This window comes from Momordica charantia (genome assembly GCF_013281855.1).
Source record: "Momordica charantia cultivar OHB3-1 chromosome 10 unlocalized genomic scaffold, Mcharantia_2.0 BLBB01000010.1, whole genome shotgun sequence".
NCBI lineage: Eukaryota > Viridiplantae > Streptophyta > Magnoliopsida > Cucurbitales > Cucurbitaceae > Momordica > Momordica charantia.
This window is the reverse complement of record NW_028275158.1, coordinates 19822429-19844158: the sequence shown is the minus strand read 5'-3', so window position 1 is coordinate 19844158 and position 21730 is coordinate 19822429. Positions and strand designations below refer to the sequence as shown.

Here is a 21730-nt window from a genome sequence, read left to right as displayed (position 1 = left end):
CATTAACTTTTTTTAAGGCCAAGAGTGAAATAAAAACAAAATTGAAAGCTTAGAAACATGTTTAACATTTTTTAAGTATATTAACGTATCAGACACAAATTTGAAAGTTAAAAAGACAAATTTGTAATTTTATTTTAGGAAACAAATTTATAATTTATCAACATAATTTTGAAACGTATATAAACTAGTTAAGCTCCTGAGATAAAGTTCTGTATCCGTCACTGTTCTTGAGCTTGATCGAAATTCTCCAAAAATAGTGTTAAAAACATAAACTATATAAAATCTAGATGTACGGGAATATTTAAAGGAAAATATTATAGACTAAATATACAAACATAGAGTAAATTGGTAATTTAACCCCAAAAAAAAAGTTATAAAACATTTTAAAACGAGAGTAGGCCTCACTAGGGAAGGGATTCCTAAACGCAAGGGAGAGTAACACGTGGGAAGGGGACACGTGTGTGGCTAAGTTTTGTTGTTTGAACATGAAAATTTAATGCCTAACTCAGGATATGGATGACGTGGGCCAATGTTTTGTCGAGTTGCAATTCTAGAGTTAGGTTAAAATTATATTCCCCATGTTTCTTTTCCCATTTTGGTCACATATATTTTATATTTTTAGTCTCTATTCTTTTCCCATTTTTAATACATAGAATAATATCACCTTGAAATCAACCTCACGTGTCATTCTGAATTTACGAGTGTTTTTTAGTGTAAAAGACGAGATTTGAGAATGGTAAAATTCTTCAGACTATGAATCTAAAAGGGTCCTACTCTAATTAGGGTTGGAGATCGAGTATGGCGATGTATAATCTCTCTTTGAGCATGATGAAAACTTATCGTTTGAAATATTAGTCACCGATAGAGAAGATTTTTTCAAATTTTTAAAATTTGACAATTGAAATTTTTCATTGTCCATATATTTATCTTATGAAATATTTGATATTTAAATGATTTGAAACCGAGGAGACTAAAAAACTATATGAATACCAAAGCAATAATTTAATCTAATGAAAATTACCATAAAGAAATTCAAAATTTATAAGATACTCAAAAGAGAAACATATGCTAAGTAATGATTAATTCCTTTAGAAAATAATGTAAAAAGAACCAAAAAAACAAATGAAAAATTACTTTTGCCGAATTAAATACTTTCAACTGAATAAAATAAAAAATAAAGATGCTTGCGAAATTATGCATCAATAAGTTGACTAATTCCTTAAAAAGAAAAAACAAAAAAAAATCCCAACGAGGTGTCGGTAGAAATAACAAAAGTTTGAAATCCGATTTTATTTTTTATTTGTTTATTTTACAGAATTTATTTATTTTTCTTTTCTTTCCAGTTTCAAATTACAAAGATTAATTTGGGCTTTAGGAGGCACACTAAGCCGCCAATCTAAACAACGGCTTTTAAACTGAGTAATGAGTCAAGGTCGAACTTAATAAGTTAATAACCATAACCTAATCCAGGACTATAGCTTAAAATATGAAGCATTTATTAGATTTTAATCTATATCAAAATTAATCAAATCTACTCAACGCTAACATGAATTTAGCTTAGTATTAATTGACATATATCCATGACTGAGACATCATGAATTTGAGTCCCAACCCTCATTTGTTGTACTAAAAAAATCGAAACATTGAACTTACGAATAGACTTGCATTTCAAAAGGTAAAAAAGCGTTGTTGAATGATTTTGATTTTGAAATATGATAAACTTTTTCAATTTTCACGGCTTTATTTAGATCTTTTTACGTAATTCCTTCTTACCATTATTATATAAAACTAATTTATGTCTATTAGTTTTTTAGTGTTAGATATAGTCTGTCACTGATATAGTTTTCAAAATTTTTAGTTTCTTTTTTTTTCAAATATTTGCAAATTCATAATGTTATAATATTTTCAACTTGTTTAATCATTTCTATGCAAATTTAATTTTATTAATTCAAGTATAGTTTGGTGTATAAGACATTTATTACCTTCTTTAAAGTTTGACCTGTCAGCTAATTGGATTCCACAATAACCGTCATTTTCTTTTTATAGGACCTTTAATTTATTTATACGTGAGATCTAGGTGACATCACATTTAAATCTCATTACACTTTAGTATACTTTCTATCCTAGTAAAGATGAGATCATTACAAATTTTAAATTACAGAAATTAGAATCCTATATCAACTAAAGTTTATATACTAAATAATTGCAAATTTTAAATTAAAGAGGTATAATTGTTTTTTTTTTCTTTTAGTACAAAGGGATATAATTGTTGTATATAAAATTTGAAGGACTAAATCGTTACTTATAAGAAATTAGTAGATAGACCAAATATATATCTTTTGATCTTAACTAAATGATTTTGAACTTTCGACAGCCCATACATATAATAAAAAATTGTGTGGCACCAAAAATTTTCTCTGACCCCACATTTTAATATAACGTCAATGTCCGAAACAATAAATGAAAGAAATATCCATACTCACCGAAGGTGCAGATTAAAATTAAAATAATTTCTAAGGTCAAAAGTCAAATAAACAAAAGAATCCCTTTTTTCCTTTTGGAAATTTGGAAAGGCAAAGAAGCCAAACAGGCCATAAAGCTTCATTACAAAATTCCCAAATGAAACTGTATTATAAAATCCCCTCTCCGCCATTAACGCCACCTTCAACCTCAACAAAAACAGAATCATCCTTTTTTTTTTAATTATTATTTATTCAATATGCGAAGAAGCAGAGGTTTTAGCCTCAAAATCAAGCTGCTGAAGTTCTTCAAATGGAGGACCAACCCCTTCTCCAACCTCCTCGCCCTGGCCCGCCGCTCCCTCAAAACCCCACACAAAACGCTGTCGTATTCTCGCGGATCCGGGTACATCCGAATGGGCCGGGGCGGGGCAGACCCGGCGGTGGCCCCGAAGGGGTATTTGGCCGTCCACGTCGGCGGATCGGAGCGCGAAACGGAGCGGCGTCTGGTGCCGGTGCTTTACTTCAACCATCCCATGTTCGGGAAATTGTTGGACGCGGCGGAGCGGATTTACGGGTTCGATTATCCGGGTCGGATCACGATTCCGTGCCACGTGTCGGAGTTTGAGGAGGTCAACAGAAGTATAGCGGCGGCGTCGGTTAGAGTAAAGCTATGATTGCTAAAAATGTTATATAAAATTTGTTTTTTATTTCTTTTTTTTTTATGAAACTGGAAAGAAAATTATGGATTAGATTAGATCATGTTTTGTTGTTAAATGACAAAGTAAAATAAATTTATTTGCTGATATTTTCTCTATATTTTAGATATATGTTTGTGTGTTGGATGGACTTTGGTTTTGGCCAAATTTGACTTTGAACTGACCTATGGATTTTATAGAAAATGAAAAAAAAAATACATATCTATAACAAATTTGGTTTTTTGAAAATAGAATGGTTATTCCTTTTGTAATTATCTCTTCCTCTATAATTTTGTGCTACAAATTCTTTACGGCTCCTAATTTTGGAAAGTGTAGGGTAAAATACACTTGAAGTGTAGGGTAAAATACATATTTTATTAACGATGTTTAGTCATATAAGATCAAAATAATCTAAAATTAATAAACAAAAAGAATGACACAATTCATTTAAAATCTGCCACATCGTATACTAAGTAGCGGCTCCTAATTTTGGAAAGTGTAGGGTAAAATACACTTGAAGTGTAGGGTAAAATACATATTTTATTAACGATGTTTAGTCATATAAGATCAAAATAATCTAAAATTAATAAACAAAAAGAATGACACAATTCATTTAAAATCTGCCACATCGTATAATAAGTAGTGGTTGGGAGATCCAAACTCACTTCTGGATCAGAGACATGTGTCAGTTATCATTGAACTAAACTCATGTTGGCGTCAATGTTTTCGAGTTGTTTCATATATATTCTGTTTATGCAAAGATGTGCACAACAGTGTGTTCCTGATTGTAGCTCGAACTCGGCCTCCGTACCGACCTGAACCTTTGGGCGGACCTGCACAAAAAGGTGAGCACTCCGACGATCAAGTCAGTATAGGTCGGATTCCAAGTTTAGTTCGAAGCCAGAAATCATCGTACCTGATCGTGGAGTGAGGTCCTCTACTTATGGGTGGTAGTCCCGCTAATCTCGCGATGGTTACACCCGGTAATCTCGGGACCGTCGGTTACACCCGGTAATCTCGGGACCAACGGTTACACCCCGGTAATCACGCCGCAGACAGTTGCTCACATCGGCCCCTACCGAGCTCCCTGGTAGGTCAGACCTGGGCCAGGTTCACCTCAGCCCTCATACTTAGCTTTCGTCAGCGTTGGTGGCAGCCATCTCGACTATCCGAGCTGGGCATGACTCATGGGCCATCTTGGAACACCAATAGGGGTCCTCCACGTGTCCAGGGTATTTTCATCCCCAAACATTGGCCCCCTCTCTGTCTGGTCCGATCTCGACCTGGCAGAGAAGTTCATTCGACCTGCTTTGGACACGTGGCGACTTCCTATTCGTGGGAAAATACAACCGTCGCGGAAGATTTATCGTCGGAATATTCAAATATTCCGACGTTTCAGATCTCAGAGAGGATCCTAGCCGCTCGCTGATTACACGTGTACGGTGGGGAAATTCTTCCGACGGACTATAAATGCCCCCAATCCTTCAGTTCATACCTTACGTTCCTTGAATTCTTGGAGTTCGATCTGAAGGCAGCTCGAACCCTTGGTAGGTCGGTCTCTTCCCTCTCTCTTTCGAACGTAATTGCCATGCTATATAGGAAGAGATAGCAGCGGCTGGCTACTCGCTTTGCTTTTGCAAGGGATGTTGCAACTTGCGCGAAAGCCGTCGACGCAAGAGTTTCACGGGAATTGTCTTGATCGTCGGAAACTCAAAGGAATTGACGGGGGCCCGCACAAGCGGTGGAGCATGTGGTTTAATTCGATGCAAAGCAGCGGGTTCTGGTGCTTGAAAAGGGCGGTGTTCCGTACGGAAAGCTTACACCAGAAGAAGAGGAAACCCACTCTCTTCTCGTCCTCTATTAGCAGTAACCTAGGATCCGATTTAGCTCGTAGGTTAGAGTCCGAGCTCGAGGAGATAGAAAACTTTAGAATCTCCGATGACGGGGAGGATAGTGACGCATCCACATCAGGTCAGGGCTTGGAATACCCTTCTAGGATACCTGAGCACTACCTCGGATCCCTTCGCAGGGGGTTCGCTATCCCTGAGAACATCCACCTCAGGCTTCCGGAGGAGGGGGAGAGAGCTGACAATCCTCCAGAGGGATGGGTCACTCTCTACTTCAAAATGTTTGAGTACGGCCTCAGACTTCCCCCTTCACCCTTTTGTCCAAGAATTTCTCTTCCGGACTGGGTTGGCACCGGCTCAAGTGGCCCCCAATGGGTGGGGTGTCATTTTCGCTTTGGCCATCCTCTTTTGGCTACGAGCTCGGGATAGTGAGGAGGCCGAGCTGTTAGACGTAGACCAGCTCCTCGCGTGCTTCGAGGCGAAGAGGATAGCTAAGAAGCCTGGTCGGTTCTATATGTGCGCAAGAAAAGGCGCAGGCGGTATAGTTAAGGGGCCGACCTCCATCAAGGGATGGGTGAGGAAGTGGTTCTACGCTTCCGGGGAATGACTCGCAAAGGACGAGTCAGGTCGTTCCTTCTTTGACGTCCCCACTAGGTTTGGGAACCTAGGTACGGAATAGTTCATACTTTTCGTAATTTTCTTGTCATTCAGGTCTAACTCGGATCTTGTCCTCGTGCAGTTTCAATCCGACCAGTTCCCGAGCTTACGCAAGCCTCCTTCGATACGCTGAAATACTACAAGGAGAGCTTTCCGAGGGGTAGGAAGGTCGGAACCCTGGTGACCGACGAACTGCTGCTTGAGTCCGGGCTGCTAGATTACAACCCTGCAGTTCGTCCCATTGAATCCTCAAGACCGAACTCTGAACTTGGTATGTCGAGCTTGCCTCCCCCTTTTTTTCAATAACCTTGTGTTGACCCTTGGTTTTATTTCGCAGCCATGGTTTGCGGATTTGCAAGCTGCGTGAAGCGCAAGTCTAAGGGCCGAGCCCATGCTCTTGAGGCTGCCCAGAGTTCGAAACCTGCCACCCCTGCCGTGGTAGGGCCTGCCTCGGAAGATCCAGCCCTAGTGATCGAGCTGGAGTCTTCTAGGGGTCCCTCGAGGGAGAAGCGCCCCAGGGATCAGACCGAGGCGGTGGACGCCCAGACCGAGGCGGCGGACGCCCCGCCTTTGGGCGAGGAGGCGAGGGAGGAAGCCCCTCCGAAGCGCAGGAAGAAGAAGAAGGCGATCTCCTCCTCGGAGGTCGGAGCTTGCAGGGTCTTGCCTGCAGGTTTTGCAGATCGGGTGGACGATCCTGCGGCCAGGATGGGCGGGACGTCCGACGTGACGGCACGGTTCAGAATTGAGCCGTCAAGTTCCGGGGTGAGGGACCAGCTGTCCCGCATCTCAGCTGCAAGTTTGGACCGCTGGCTGAGGAGGGCGTCCAAATTTGTGAGCGCCCCCGGGTCCGTTCTGCAGAGGAACATCGACTACGTCGCCGAGGTCAGACTAGTGCCCCATTTTTGCTTGATTTCGCCCAACAGGCAGTTCGATCTAACTTTTCCTTTGTACCATTTCGCAGGCGTTCGTTGCTTCCATTCAATCGGCTCTGGCTGTCAAGGCCGAGCTGGATGGGAGGGAAGTTCTGGCAGCGAGGGAGAAAGAGGAGTTCTCCGCTGCCTTGGAAGCTGCTTCTTCCACCATGAAGGATGAGCTGCTGAAGGCTCACTCTGAGGTGGAGACTTTGAAGGCCGAGGTGGAGTCTCAGGCCGAGCTGCTGAAGAAGGAAGTGGACAGGCGCAAGGCCCAACTCCGAGCTGCCCACGCTATTACCAGGGGCCTGGAGAGGGAGAAGTTCCAGCTCCTGAAGGAAAAGGACGACATGCTCCAGGCGCTCGAAGCGAAAGATAAGGAGCTAGAGCATGCGACTGCCGAGCTGGAGACGGCGAAGGAGCGCCTCAGCAATGGAGTCCTACTGGAGGAATCGTTTAGGCAACATCCTGACTTCGATGGATTTGCCAAAGATTTTTCCGACGCGGGCTTCAAGTTCCTCATGAAGGGCATTGCTTCCGACATGCCCGACCTTCAGATCGATCTCAGCGGTCTGAAAAGGAGGTATGCCGAGAAGTGGGCGTCTGGTCCTGGCGGCACCCCTGGCCCCCAAGCATTGGTGGATCAATATGTCAGGGATCTGGACTCTGACTACTCCGATCCCGAAGAGGACCAGGTCGGCTCTCCTCAGGAGGGCGCTCCTCCAGCAGGCTCTTAGGCGACCACCCTTTTCTTTTTTGTTTGTAAGTGTTAAGGCAGAGCTGCAAGGTCTATAAGCCTTGGCTCTGCTCTTTATTCAATAAAGAGACTCCCATTTGCTTCCACTTTCTTGTTGGCAACCACTTTTCTTTGCTTCTTCTTTGAACTGCAGCTAACGTCACCTCGCACCTCCTACTTCCTTTAACTAACATAATTTGAAAGTTTGAGTTTGAATCTCTTAATGTTCAATACATTGCACCAACTCTGGATTTTGAACATTTCACCCTTAATTTAAAAAGGTAAAAAGGCTAAAATCCTAAGTTCGTAGCTATTCTTCAGTGGTTTTGGCATCGCACCTCGTACCCTTAGGCTTCGAAAGATTGAATTTGAACCAACTGCTGGAATGGGATCGCGTGGGAGTCCGTGTCCCCCATTTAATTTCTTGTCGAACTCGGAAGTATGAAATTAAATCATCACATTTATTCCGATCATAACTCCTTTGGAACAGCCTTTACAGGTGCATTGAAAATCTTTTTGTCATGTCAAGGATAATAACGCTTCAGGTGCTCCGCGTTCCACGGGTGCGCGAGGACGTCTCCTTTCAGATCGGCCAATATGTACGTCCCAGGTCGGACTATGCCCTTGATCTCAAACGGGCCCTCCCAGGCCGGGTCAAGGGCACCCACATGCGTTTGGACCCTCCTTAAGACCAGATGTCCGACCTGAAAGGCCCGAGGTCGGACACGGGCATTGTAATGTCTGGCCATTCTGCCCTGATATTCCACCAGGCGTAGCTGGGTCATTGCTCTTCTTTCTTCCAACAAGTCGAGGTTGAGGAGCAGCCCATCCTCATTCGTCGTAGGCTCATAATGCTCTACTCTGTCAGATGGCATGCCGACCTCAACCGGGACTACAGCTTCGGAGCCGAAGGCCAGGGAGAACGGGGTCTCACCCGTCGACTCTCGTTGGGTGGTCCGGTACGACCATAGAACCTCTGGTAGCTCCTCGGCCCACCTGCCTTTCTTGGAGTCCAGTCTAAGTTTGATGCCTCGCTTGATGATCTTGTTGACCGCCTCCACCTGCCCATTTGCTTGCGGATGTGCGGGGGACGAGCTGAGATGACTTATGCCAAGTTTGCTGCAAAAGTCTTTGAACTTGGCGTTGTCAAACTACTTCCCATTGTCTGTCACTATGGCCTGCGGTATACCAAAGCGACATATGATATTCGTCCACACGAAGGACGTGACCCTGGATTCCGTTATGTGGGAGAGCGCCTCGGCCTCGGCCCACTTGGTGAAGTAATCCACAGCAACCACAGCGAACTTGGTCTGGCCCTTGCCCAAAGGGTAAGGACCAATGATATCTACCCCCCACTGCGCGAATGGCCATGGGGCCGAGATGGGGGTGAGCAGCTCGGGAGGTTGGTGGATTAAGGCCCCGTAGCGTTGGCAATTGTCGCAAGTTCTAACGAACTTCTCGGCGTCCTGGCTGAGGGTCGGCCAACAGTATCCTTGCCGGATCACTTTGGCTGACAGCGACCGGGCGCCTGAGTGATTGCCGCACACTCCTTCGTGGATCTCTCTGAGGACGTACAGGCCCTCTGCAGGGGTTAGGCATTTCAACAGAGGCAGGGAAAAGCCGCTTCGGTACAATGCACCATCTCGGACCACGAACCGAGCTGCCCGCCTTGCCAACTTTCTGCGCTCCTTGGGATCTTGTGGTGAGTTACCCCTAATGAAGTCCGTGATCGGGTCCATCCATGAGGATTCTGGAGCGCCGATCTCCATCAGATCTGGCTCTAAGATCGAGGGATTATCTAGGATCTCGACGGGGACCGACCTGGCGAGGTCGGTCTCGTACGTCGATGCTAACTTGGCCAAGGCGTCAGCATTAGAATTTTTCGCTCGCGGAATCCGGCTTACCTCGTAAGTTTGAAACTGGGCGAGGTATGATCTGACCTTGCCCAAATACTTCTCCATTCGGGTGCCTTTGGCTTGGTATTCGTCCTTGATCTGGCTCACAACCAGCTGAGAGTCACTGAAGACCTTAACACAAGAGGATCCCAATGCTCGAGCGATTCGCAGGCCGGCAATAAATGCTTCATACTCTGCCTCGTTGTTAGAAGTCCGGAAGCTGAACCGCAAGGCATACTCAAATCGCTCACCCCCTGGTCCGAGCAAGAGGACCCCGGCTCCGCACCCCTTCTCATTGGAGGATCCGTCGACATAGACTGTCCACGGTAGGTCGGACTCGCTCAGCTCGGAAGGTGGTGTGAGCTCGGCTATGAAATCTGCCGCTGCTTGTCCTTTCAACGTAGTTCTGGGTTCGAACTGGATGTCGTACTCACTTAGCTCCATTGCCCACTTCATTAGGCGACCAGAAGCTTCTGGCTTATGGAAGATGCTTTTTAGGGGCAAGTTAGTGAGCACCACCACCGTATGGGCTTGGAAGTATGGTCTAAGTCGTCGGGCCGAGGTGACCAAAGCGAGAGCCAACTTCTCCATCTGAGGGTATCTAGTCTCGGCTTCGGTCATAGCCTTGCTTGTGTAGTAGACCGAGTTTTGCCGCGCTTCCTCTTGCCTGATTAGGGCCGAGCTGACGGCACTGTCAGACACTGCTAGGTACAATTGGAGCTTGTCCCCCGGCATGGGCTTGGTAAGCAAGGGTGCCGAACAGAGGTAGCTTTTCAATTGCTGAAACGCTTGCTCGCACTCCGCTGTCCATTCAAACGGCCCTTTCTTTCGTAAGACCTTGAAGAAAGGGAGGCACTTATCTGTCGACCTTGAAACAAACCGGTTCAGGGCCGCAATCCTGCCATTGAGGCACTGAAGCTGCTTCAGCGTTGTAGGTGCCTCCATCTCGATCACGGCTTTAATCTTTTCGGGGTTGGCCTCGATTCCCCGGTTGTTTACCATGAAGCCAAGGAATTTTCCCGAGGTGACTCCAAAGGCACATTTAGTAGGGTTGAGCTTCATTTGATACGCCCTCAGAACCTCGAAGGCTTCGACCAGGTCGGAGAGATGCGACTTAGACTGCTCGCTCTTGACAAGCATGTCGTCCACATACACTTCCATATTCCGGCCGATCTGCTTGGCGAACATTTTGTTCACCATTCTCTGGTAGGTCGCTCCTGCGTTCTTTAACCCGAAGGGCATGACCTTGTAGCAGTACAGACCTTGGTCTGTTATGAAAGCGGTATGACCTTCATCCGGGACATGCATCTTGATTTGGTTGTACCCAGAGTAGGCGTCCATGAAGGTGAGCAGTTCGTGCCCGGCTGTGGCGTCCACGAGCTGATCAATCCTCGGCAGTGGGAAGCAATCTTTCGGACATGTCTTATTTAAGTTCGTAAAATCTTCGCACATTCTCCACTTGCCGTTAGATTTTTTAACTAATACAACATTGGAGAGCCACTCGGGATACGAAATTTCTCTTATGTATTCAGCTTTCAAAAATTTGTTAACTTCCTCAACAATTACATCACTTCTCTCCTTGTTTATAGGTCTTCTCTTTTGTTTCACAGGTCGGAATGATGGATCTATGCTGAGGCGATGCGTCATAATTCGCGGGTCAATGCCAGGCATGTCCTCATGGGACCACGCAAAGACGTCCGAGTTGGATCTGAGAAAGTGGATTAGCTCCTCTCTGTCGGTGGCCCCCAACTTGGTTCCTATGCTTACCTGCTTCTCGGGACTAAGCAGAGGAACAAGCTCGAGCTCCTCAGTGGGTGCGGCAAACTCCTTCCTCGGCAGGTCGGCCTCGAACTCGAGCGTCCCGTCCCTGAGAGTTTCGAGGGCGCAGACCGATGAGGCTTTGAGTGCGGCGGCATAGCACTCCCTCGAAGCGGTCTGTTCTCCTCGGACCGTGCCCACGCCATTGGGGGTGGAATACTTCAAAACTTGATGAAGTGTTAAGGGGATGGCCCGAAATGAGTGGATGATGGGTCTCCCAAAGATGGCGTTATAGGCTGATCTACCGTCAACTACCACGAACTCGGCCATTTGAGTGACCCGAGTCAACTACCGATTCTCCAGAGAACCCAACCAGCGACGTCGGGCTTCTCTTCAATTGCGACCTCGTCCAGCCCAAGGCGAGGTAGGTCGGTAAGGACAGGATGTTAGCAGATGCGCCCCCGTCTACCAGCACTCTCCTGACCACCACATGATCAATCAAGGGAGCAATCACAAGGGCATCATTGTGGGGCAGGTGGACCTCCTCCAAGTCTGCACCGTCGAAGGTGATTGGGCAGGTCGGCCCCTGCTCCCTGATGATGCACACCTCGCTCCTGGCTGCACGGGCTAACTCCTTTCTTTTATGTACGGATTGACCCCCGCTTGGCCCTCCAAAAATGGTATTGATGACCGCAGGTCGGTCGGCGCGCCTGGGCTTTCCCACGAACTTCTTGAAGTAGCCGTCTTGAATTAGATCCTCAATTTGGCGCTTCAATTCCCAGCAGTCCGACGTGTTGTGGCCGTGCTCCCGATGGAAGCGGCAATACTTGCCCTTGCTGCGCCTCTCCGGGGCTCCCCGAAGTTTCTCCGGACGCTTGAGTAGTTTTTCCATTCCAGAATCCTCGATGTTCGTTAGGATCTCGGAAATTGGAATCGTGGTTGGGGTGAAGCGCTTGTAAGGTCGGCTCCTGCTAGGTCCGTTCTCCACCCTTCAATACTCAGGTCGGCCACTGGAGAAGGATCCCTTGTCCTTGGACTTGGGATCTGTCCTTTCATCTTTTCCACTTCTGCCCCGGCCGATCTTTCGTTCAGGTCGGCCGGTTTTGGTTCGGAGGAGCTCCTGTCCGTCGATGACTTTCTTCGCCTTCTAGAGTACCTCGGCGAAGGTGGCCGGGGCCTCCTCTCCAAGCTTCACCGTGAGGGCTTCGTCGGCTAGACCGGTGAGGAAATAGCACATGGCCGAATCATCGGAGCAGTGTGCAACCTTCAACTGTTCCTCCTGGAATCTGGTGACATACTCCCGCAGCGTCTCACCCTCCTTCTGCCTGATGGTGGCGAGATGGGTCGCTGTCTTTTTGTCATAGTGCCGAGAAGAGAACTGGGCGAGGAACTCCCTTCTCAGCTGAGAGTAGGTCGAGATCGACCTGGCTGGCAATCTCCGGTACCACAATCGCGCGCTGCCAGTAAGCGCAATCTGGAAGGCGCGGCACTTGATTGCGTCTGATGCCGCTTGGAAGTCCATGAGGCCTTCAAAGACCTCAACATAGTCCTTGGGATCCTTCGTCCCGTCATAAGGCTTCACGGTAGGAGCTTTGAACTTCGGAGGGATTGGTGCTTCCAAAACGTCCGAGGTGAAAAGAGATTCTCCGAAGTCGCCGTCGTTCAGTGAATCGTCTTTCTGCTCACATTTGGCCTTTAAGGCCTCCACCTGAGCATCGAGCTCCCCCCTCAGCTGGTCGAACTCCTCCCTTGTGATTATCCCTGCGGGATTGTAAGAGGATTCAGCCTGCTGGTTGGAGCTCCTGTGGGAGCGGGATGGTGACTGCCCTTTTCTGAGAGACGAGCCTCTCTTTCTGTTGAGATGCTCACGGAGGTCTCCCCTCTGGCGAGTGTACCCCTCACTCTCGTTGTCTTCGGGACGTTCTTCCTCGGCTGGGCCGAGGTGGGAACCCCTTTGCTCGCGTACGTCCATGCGCGTCACTCGATTTTCAGATCGGGACCCTGCGCCTGCAGCCAGCACCATTTCGTTATACATTGCCTCCATGGAGCGTATTTGTGTGCGCATTGCCTCCATCTCTCTCTGGAGCGCATCAAAGTTCTCGCTTGTTGGAGCCAGGGCTGGACCCCGGGCGCCCTTCTTAGAGGTCCCACCTCGGCCACGGGTGGCCCTGGACGTCCTCGGCTGCGCAGGCGGTAGGGTAGGCGCGGTGATCCGTGCCGACCTGCGGAGAGGTTCCGTTGCTAGGCCGTCGTGACCTTGCCCCTCTACCGCCGCTGCTCCGACCTCCCTCTGGTGGGCATCGCTGGCAGCTAGAGTCCTTCGATCCGCCATATTGGTCGAATTCGCTGGTTGAACCATGTTCACTCGCGTGTTGGTTTAAAGGAATTGGGATGACATAGATTGTCAGTCGTTCCCACAGACGGCGCCAAATGTTTATGCAAAGATGTGCACAACAGTGTGTTCCTGATTGTAGCTCGAACTCGGCCTCCGTACCGACCTGAACCTTTGGGCGGACCTGCACAAAAAGGTGAGCACTCCGACGATCAAGTCAGTATAGGTCGGATTCCAAGTTTAGTTCGAAGCCAGAAATCATCGTACCTGATCGTGGAGTGAGGTCCTCTACTTATGGGTGGTAGTCCCGCTAATCTCGCGATGGTTACACCCGGTAATCTCGGGACCGTCGGTTACACCCGGTAATCTCGGGACCAACGGTTACACCCGGTAATCACGCCGCAGACAGTTGCTCACATCGGCCCCTACTTAGCTCCCTGGTAGGTCAGACCTGGGCCAGGTTCACCTCAGCCCTCATACTTAGCTTTCGCCGACGTTGGTGGCAGCCATCTCGGCTATCCGAGCTGGGCATGACTCATGGGCCATCTTGGAGCACCAATAGGGGTCCTCCACGTGTCCAGGGTATTTTCCATCCCCAAACAGAGTCGTTCCGATGGGCGGTTACGACTAGGTCGGTGGTCGAATCTGAGATCGGATTCCTCAGGTCGGTTGATATGGATTGTTCATCTTAGTTCGGCCTGGATCAGATCAGTGGATATGGAGGGTCCATTTACTACCTTCTTATGAGTCAGAACTGAGAAGGTGTTTATACGTGTCCATTCTGGTTGTAACTACCAACATATTGCATTACTTAACTTGGCTTTTTTTCCTCAGTAAACTATCCCTTTTAAATTTGAAAATTAAAATATTTAATTATCATCCTACGAAAACTAAAGATATTTTAATTACCATTAACTAGAGATAAACAAAAATCTAATGTTACAAAATATTTGTTGGTACTTTCTAAAAACAGTGACAAAATTCTATCCCAACATTACTTAAGCTACAACTTGACATTCAAAATTAAGATTAGTCCTAATTCTTTCTCCTTCTTTCTAAACCAGCCTCAAATTCATATTTTTCAACTAATGTGACTGCTAGATTTCTACATTACTAAAAATAAAATGTCATATCATGAAACTCATTTCTATATCTATAAATGATTTGTCACATTGGGTTCTTGACTTGTTACTCCTTACTAGTTGCAGTGACATATAATAAATTTTAAATGAAGTGTAAGAATATGGTAATAAAACTTTTCACGCTGAAATTAATTCAACTTTGTGGTTATATTTACTTTTTCAATATTTTTCTTGTCATCCCATTTGATAGGTAATAATCCATGTCTTAGAGATAATTAAGAGATCAATTAATTGAGATGATTCAATCTATTTTAAAATTTTATTAATTAATTAAAAATCGAGTTGAATGTTGGCTATTCAATCATTACATGATTTCCATTATATATGTAAAATATAAAATAAAAAAGTATAATATTGACGATGGCCCCAAATTATATTTTGAAAGCACAAATACGACTATATGGTCAGATATCTCTTGTTCAATATACAATGACAATAGAGAGAAATGAGACTAAGATTAGAAATAATTTGTCTTTTTCTTCTTTTTTCAGTTATGGACACACAATGTCAAAACATGTGTCAAACGCACGAACCATCAAACTACTAGCATTCGAGAATCTAGCTTTTCTACGACAGTGTAATTCGTCCAATAGACTTTTATTGGAACACCTATGAACAAGAAACTAAACACCGATGTGGTACTAGTCAAAGATTCTCTTATGCTTAGAACTATTCTAGATCAAATAAGATTAGATTGCATACCTCAAAGTGAACCTTGTTCCATATTTATTTGGGAAAATTCTGCACCTACCGGCTAATTTTAGTGCTGATTTCCATGTGGACTCCATAAGTAGTAATAGGGATGGCAATGGGGCGGGACGGGATCGAGGGGCTATCCCCATCCCTGCCCCGTTGGGGAATTTTTCCCCCATCCCCACTCCCGTCCTTGAAATTTTGGGTGCGGGGACGGGGTGAGAATTCTCCGATCTACATCCCGATAAATTTTTTTAATTTTTATTTTTTTTATTATTTTTATTTTATGGATGTTAAAAGTAAAAGAAAAAATAGGCATTGGGCTTGGACTTTTTAAAGTTAAAAAATTTTAGAAGTATTATTAAAATTAATATATATTAATATTATTATATATTAAAATATTAAACGGGGACGGGGCGAGGAGAACTTCTTCATCCTCGTTGGGGACCCCGATTGGGATCCCCAATTTGACCCCGTCCCTGGTCAAACCGGGGATTCCCGACCCGATCAGGTTGGATACCCACAAAGATCGGATCCCGCAGATTTTTTTGTCATCCGTGGGTAGTAAGTATATCTCAACCCAAGCAGTGAGCTCACAATAGTTCCCCGGATACGTCACATCTTATGGAGGTAGATCATTCATCAAATCAATCACACCTGTCTAGCTATATATATATATGGTAACAAAAGTAACCTAAAATAAACCAATTAAGGCGCTCAAACTTGACAATAAAATGCTCAAATCCAGCTAAAAAATATTCGACACGTTCAAAAGAACCAACATTAATCTCACAAAATCTCAAATTGTCCAAAAGATGGAAAACTAATTGAGGGTATTAATTTCTATCACATATTTAAATTTAGAAACTCAATTCGATGAGACCAAACATTTAAGATCAAAATTGGGTTTAACAAATGAGTTTCCCAAAAATAAATAAAACTAAATTTAATATTTTCCCCTCCAAGAAGACCACTTCAATCTCAGTTGAAACCACAAAGGAGGAACTCCCAGAACTCCACGTTGTAACCTTGGATCAAACACATCAAAATGTACCTTTCTTAAAGAATCCAACAGAACTTGAGCAGGCACAGCCTGCAAAAGTACAGGCAGAGCCTCCTTCGGTACCGTTCCGACCAGGTCTCGAGCTTTCTGCAAATGAGCATTAGCTACAGAAGCCATCTCAAAAACCGCATCGCATAGGCTCTCTCTTGAGTCTAACTGTATCTCGAAACGCCCTCCCTGCTTCGCCAACAAGCCGTGATTTTCAGCCACTTTAACGGGAATGTAAGAAGAATGGCGATTTCGAGTAGCATGATATGGTAATGCCTTGAGCAACAAAAGCAACCCGCCTGCCTTACCAATATGAGATGCTGCGTGATCGGCTACTGTGGACCTTATGCCACCTGCCTGAAGGGTCATGTAGATTAGTGTTGATGCAGTATCCTCAGCATATTTCTCTAGCTCATCAATGGTTCCTGGAATGTCGGTGTCCTCCCATCTCGCATCGTTAATCCGAGCTTCGACAGACCTTTTCATCCACAGTTTGCTAATTTTGTTCTCAGAGACCACAGATGAAAGGGCTTGGGCTATTGGATGTTCAATCTTTTTACCGGCATATATTTTGTCAATAGCTTCCTGCCACCACACAAGGCGCATAAGACCTATCCTGGGATCAGAAGCAACGTCCATGGCTCTCGACGTTTCGACATTAAATGCTCGGAGTGCGAATGCAGCCTTCCTCATTGAAGGGGGGAGTTCGAGGAGGCAAAGGTAGTGATGGTAGTCATAGCTTCGCACCTGCTGTACGCAGTGCGAGAAAGCAGCACGTAAGCTACTGGATGCAAAAGTGCCATTCATCACATCCAAGAAGTCATTCCAGCTGCAATATAAAATTTAATCTCCCCTAACGGATCAGGGATAAAAATTCCACGCTGATTGTCTGAGCAGTCACCTAATAATTTCAAAATCAAATAAAAACAAACAAATGAGTTCCTTTCTAAAGAACTTAACAATTTGAAACAAATCCTACAATTCCAACCTTCTTTCGGAGAAAAGAATTGTTATGCCTCCCTCCTACAGAGGACCTCGTTTTCAAAAACAAACATGCCGGCTTCGAGATATTAGAAAGCTGCCTCCGACTGACTTGTAGTAGCCTGTATAACATCATTTGTGCTATGGTCATATTCAGCAAGATAATCCATATACACGACACAAAGAACATAAGCAAATACACTAAGTGTGGATAATGTATTTGTGTTGATAGAAGCAAATACACTTAAGCCTGTATAACCACATACACGATACTGTTTGGCAAATGTATTTGTGTTTATACTCATAGAACACTCTGACATATGTGAAATACTTGTAAAGCATATTGACAATTGTTGAACGCTTATAAAGCACATCAAACGCGTGCAGGACACTTGTCAAACACATCAGAAACATTTGCCAAACAGTTCAAGAACATATGCCAAATAAATTTGGAGTCCAAATTTCCCAAAAATGACATGCCACCGTATCCATATTGTGTCTTGTTCGTGTCGAAGTCCATACTTCGTGGATTCAAACTAAAGGCTATAATATCTTAACAAATTTTACCACCACTGCCCAAACTAGCAGGTAAGCGGTATGCATTCATTGTTTTCCAATCATAAACACATCAATTACATGTATATACAAGGAGAGGGCAAAGAAAGGTCCAAGGCAAATATATTCCACAGCAAAATTTCACCTCCATCAAACAAATTCTTAATAAAATTAAGAAAATGATTAACTTTTAAGGGGATCATTGCAAATTATTATTGTTCAGCCAAAGCCTACAAAAATAATAAGCACACTGAACCAAGAAGACACAGAAGATTTATGTCAAAGTTGATAAACTATCAAATCCTATAGAAGAGAAGAAAATCCCCTCTAGGAAGTTTGAGATAGTGTTAAAGCAGAAGCCAGGAGGATAAAGAAAGAAATAGGAGAGAAGAAAAAACTCCTCAAGGATGTCCGAGATACTGTTAAAGCAGAAACCAGAAGGATAAAGAAAAAAAACTATGTAAAAGTATACGGAAAAAAAAAAAGAAAACATAATGATTTCTTTCTTGTGCTTATTCTGTAAAAGTTAACTATACATTAAAGACAACTGTGGCAATCAGCCTAATGTTAGCATGAATGCCAAATAGAGGAATATACTGACTAGTTAATGTTTAATCAAGAATCAGGAGAACTATAGGACTATGGAAAATCAATTCAAAATTTTGCACACAAATTTCCAATTATAACTTACTTCCAAATCTTCAGACAAATGAACAGTCATGTTGTTTACCAATTCCAATCACACGGATCCAACTGCAACCTCTGTTCTTCATCAACGAAATGAGTAGAACGAAACTATCTTGGGTTATCAAGTTGTTTATGTTGGTAAAACTTCTCCCTACCCTTCCTTGTATACTCCTCATCACATCTCTTGGGCTCTCTTTGTACATAAATTTTTTTCCCATTAATTACACTAACGACTTGCGACGCATAACGAGGATGCAGAGTAAAACAAAGTCTGATTACAAATCAACATCAATTGAACTGACGTATGAAAAACATATGCATTTTCAATTGATAGTTAGAACATCAACCATCGTGGATTAGCCTAGTGGTCAATAAGAACCCATGTAAAGAGTAAAGGGCTAAAGGAAATGGATTCAGATCATGGTGGTCACTTACCTAGAATTTAATATCCTATGAGTTAACTTGGAAACCAGATGTAGCAAGGTCAGATAAATTGTCTCGGGTGTGTATATGTTAGCCCGAACACTCACGAACAGTTTACATACCTAAAGTTAGAATCAACTAATATACTAAAAAATTGGACAACAGAGACATTTTTGCAAGCCCCCAACCCCCACTAAAAAAGCAAGAAAAAAAAAACTGCCATTAAGTTTCTAATCCATATATTGTAATTTTGATCTATAATCACAATCTCGCACTCATTTTCAGATAACCAAAACTGAAAAGCAAGCCTTAGCTAAAATAGTCGCACTATCTAACAGGGAAGAAAACTGGTTTTGTTCAAATTTTAAGAAAGATCCATACTGCCTGTACATAATCTCCCAAATTTAAAATTATAATTTATCAAATTACAGCGCATGACAGAGGATAGACAAAAGCAGCTAAATTCATCGTCCCATTCTTCAAACCCACAAGAAGAAACTCAGATTTGCCTAAATTTATACCAGTGCGGAACGCAATAGACCCTCCTCCAAATTGAAAAGAGCAGTCTTAGAATGCAATCATAGTAGATTCAATACATACAAAATCGTCAAAAATTGATCCCAAAGATATGGCATAAACGCTAGGGCAACAGAATCAAAACCCAGAAAATGAATTCTTGAACTTGGGGAAAGAAGTGGAAATTGATTGATTATCGGATTAAAAGCAAAAAATGATAAAAGGGTATGCGTACCGCTGACAAACAGGGCTTCGTCTGCTGCAGATTCGAGTTGAACGTGGAAAAAGAGGTAGAGTGAGAGAACACAGAGCAGAAGAGAAACAAAGTATTTTATTCTTTTTTTTTTCAATTCAAATATTATTTTGATGAACAGTTGAACTTTATTTTATTCTAGTCTTCGTACTCTCAAAATAACTATTTTTCATCGTTATACTTCCAACCTTGATTGATTAAGCAATAACCAAAATAATTACTTAAAAAAAATTAAGTACTAAAATAGATATTTTGAGGTTAGAGACAGAAATGATTATTTTCTGTAGGGCCTTTGTTTCATGAGAATCCAAGATTCTCGTGAGACGAGGCATTTGTATTTCCACGTTTGTTTTACTAAGATACTCCAATATCTCGAGATGTCCGAGTATCCTAGAATATCCATAGATATCTTACGAGTTTTGGATGCCCTTTTGAAACACGAGTTTCCAAGATTCCCGTGATGAGGGTATTTACTTTTTACATTTTTGCCCTCAATTTTTTTCTCCACATATTTTCTTTCATCAATTTTTTTAAATTTTTTCTAAAAAATTTCTTTATTTTTATTTTTAAATTTATAATTAAAATAAATTAATATACTCATCGTTTAATAAATAACTTTATGCTATTAAGTATATTTGTACATTAGATTTACATGTAAAATAAACTATAATTAAATTATATAATATATCCATTTATTTTTATATGGTGAAGGAATTACATTATTAATAATATTTATTATCATAAATATATAATTGTAAAGCAACACTTTTTTTTCAGCCAACATACCTATGATATTTTTCATCTTAAAGAAATATAATGTGATGATAGAATAAATAAATTTTATCCAAGATAACATAAATTATATAATTGTCCTAAACTATTAAAGTTGAAAATCAAACTTATATTAAATTAATAATGAATTAATTTGTTCTAAAAAATAACATATAAAAAATAAAAGTATTAAATTAATTCAAATAAATCTATTATATTAGATGAATTTATAAATTATATAAATATTTATGGGGCATTTTTGGAACATTATATAAATTTAACACATTCCTAAGAATAAATCTTCAAACGTGGCTATACAAATATTCTCGGATATCAATAAAAATATTTCTACGAAAAAAACGTGGTTATCTAAAGATGTCGGACATCTAACATCTGAAATTACGAGCATCTCTAAAACCAAATGAGATATTTCCAAAGTACATGAACTAAAAGAGAGAATAAGTAAATCTTTGTATAGAAAAAAAACTATTATTTTTTGTTTTCAAAATTTAGTTTAGATTTTGAAAAAGTTCATAAAAGCTATATAACAAAATAAAAGAAACCCATAGGTGAAAAGTAATATTTCTAAGTTTAATTTTCAAAAATATAAAAAGGAAAACGAAAGGGTTATCGGACTATTGCAAACATGAGTGTTTCTTGGTGTTAGTTAGAGAGAATTTGAAGCATATCTGTGTAAGTAGTAAGTTGTGGTCGGTTATTATTTTTTCTATAAATACTTGTAATAATGCTCAATAAGTTTTTTTTTTCTTTCTTTTTTACAATGTCTCTTGGCCCTCTTGATCACCCGCAACCTTGGCTTTTTACTATTATTAATTTAGAACAATGGTTTTTTGTTTTTTAATGAATTAAATAATATTAACGAAAATAATGTAGAAAGCAAACAATCCTCTCATGCTTTAGTCTAATTCAAATAATTATCTCAATGTTAACTTTTTAAAAGTTATAAGCTTTACCCTTAAAAAATGCTTTTTTTTTTCTCTTAATCTTTTGGAGTCATTCTGTTTTTTAATTCTAACACTACGCGATAAGAATTATATTTTGCAATGAATACTAACATATGATAATATCCTACGAGTAATTCATCAAACATTAACATTTCTATTTATACTTAGGTTAAAACATAAATTTAGTTAATGAATTTTAATAATTGTATTTATTTGACCCCTAAAATTTAAAAAATTTTAATTATGTCATTAAATTTTGAATTATGATGTTATATAGTATCTTCTATTAATTTTGTTAATTAGATGATGAAGTGACGTGTTTTTTTCCTTAGTATGACGACTAGCATTATTCTTCATCAAATCTAGTTCCATTGCTGCATTAATGTTAAAAGTAAGTGTT

The 21730-nt window shown here is 42.3% G+C and overlaps 2 protein-coding genes across 6 annotated transcripts; one reads left to right on the top strand and one right to left on the bottom strand.

The window, feature by feature from the left end:
• The first annotated feature begins 2570 nt into the window (after positions 1-2570).
• LOC148208758 (SAUR-like auxin-responsive protein family) lies at positions 2571-3265 on the top strand. Its single transcript, XM_088119004.1, has one exon. It carries the CDS (start codon positions 2720-2722, stop codon positions 3134-3136), a length of 417 nt encoding a protein of 138 aa, XP_087975130.1. The 5' UTR covers positions 2571-2719; the 3' UTR covers positions 3137-3265.
• A 12612-nt stretch (positions 3266-15877) lies between these two features.
• LOC111020431 (Terpenoid synthases superfamily protein) lies at positions 15878-19728 on the bottom strand. Of its 5 annotated transcripts, XM_088119266.1 has the most exons (4): positions 19577-19689; positions 18407-18595; positions 17168-17282; positions 15878-17080 (listed from the first exon to the last, which is right to left on the bottom strand). In XM_088119266.1, exon 4 carries the CDS (start codon positions 16984-16986, stop codon positions 16075-16077), a length of 912 nt encoding a protein of 303 aa, XP_087975392.1. In that variant the 5' UTR covers positions 16987-17080; positions 17168-17282; positions 18407-18595; positions 19577-19689; the 3' UTR covers positions 15878-16074. The 5 variants fall into 5 exon arrangements, with proteins under 5 accessions (XP_087975392.1, XP_022152802.1, XP_087975394.1 ...); XM_022297110.2 differs by lacking the exon at positions 18407-18595 and having other exon boundaries at positions 19577-19728; XM_088119268.1 differs by lacking the exon at positions 18407-18595 and having other exon boundaries at positions 15878-17068; positions 19577-19728.
• Between the last annotated feature and the right edge of the window lie 2002 nt (positions 19729-21730).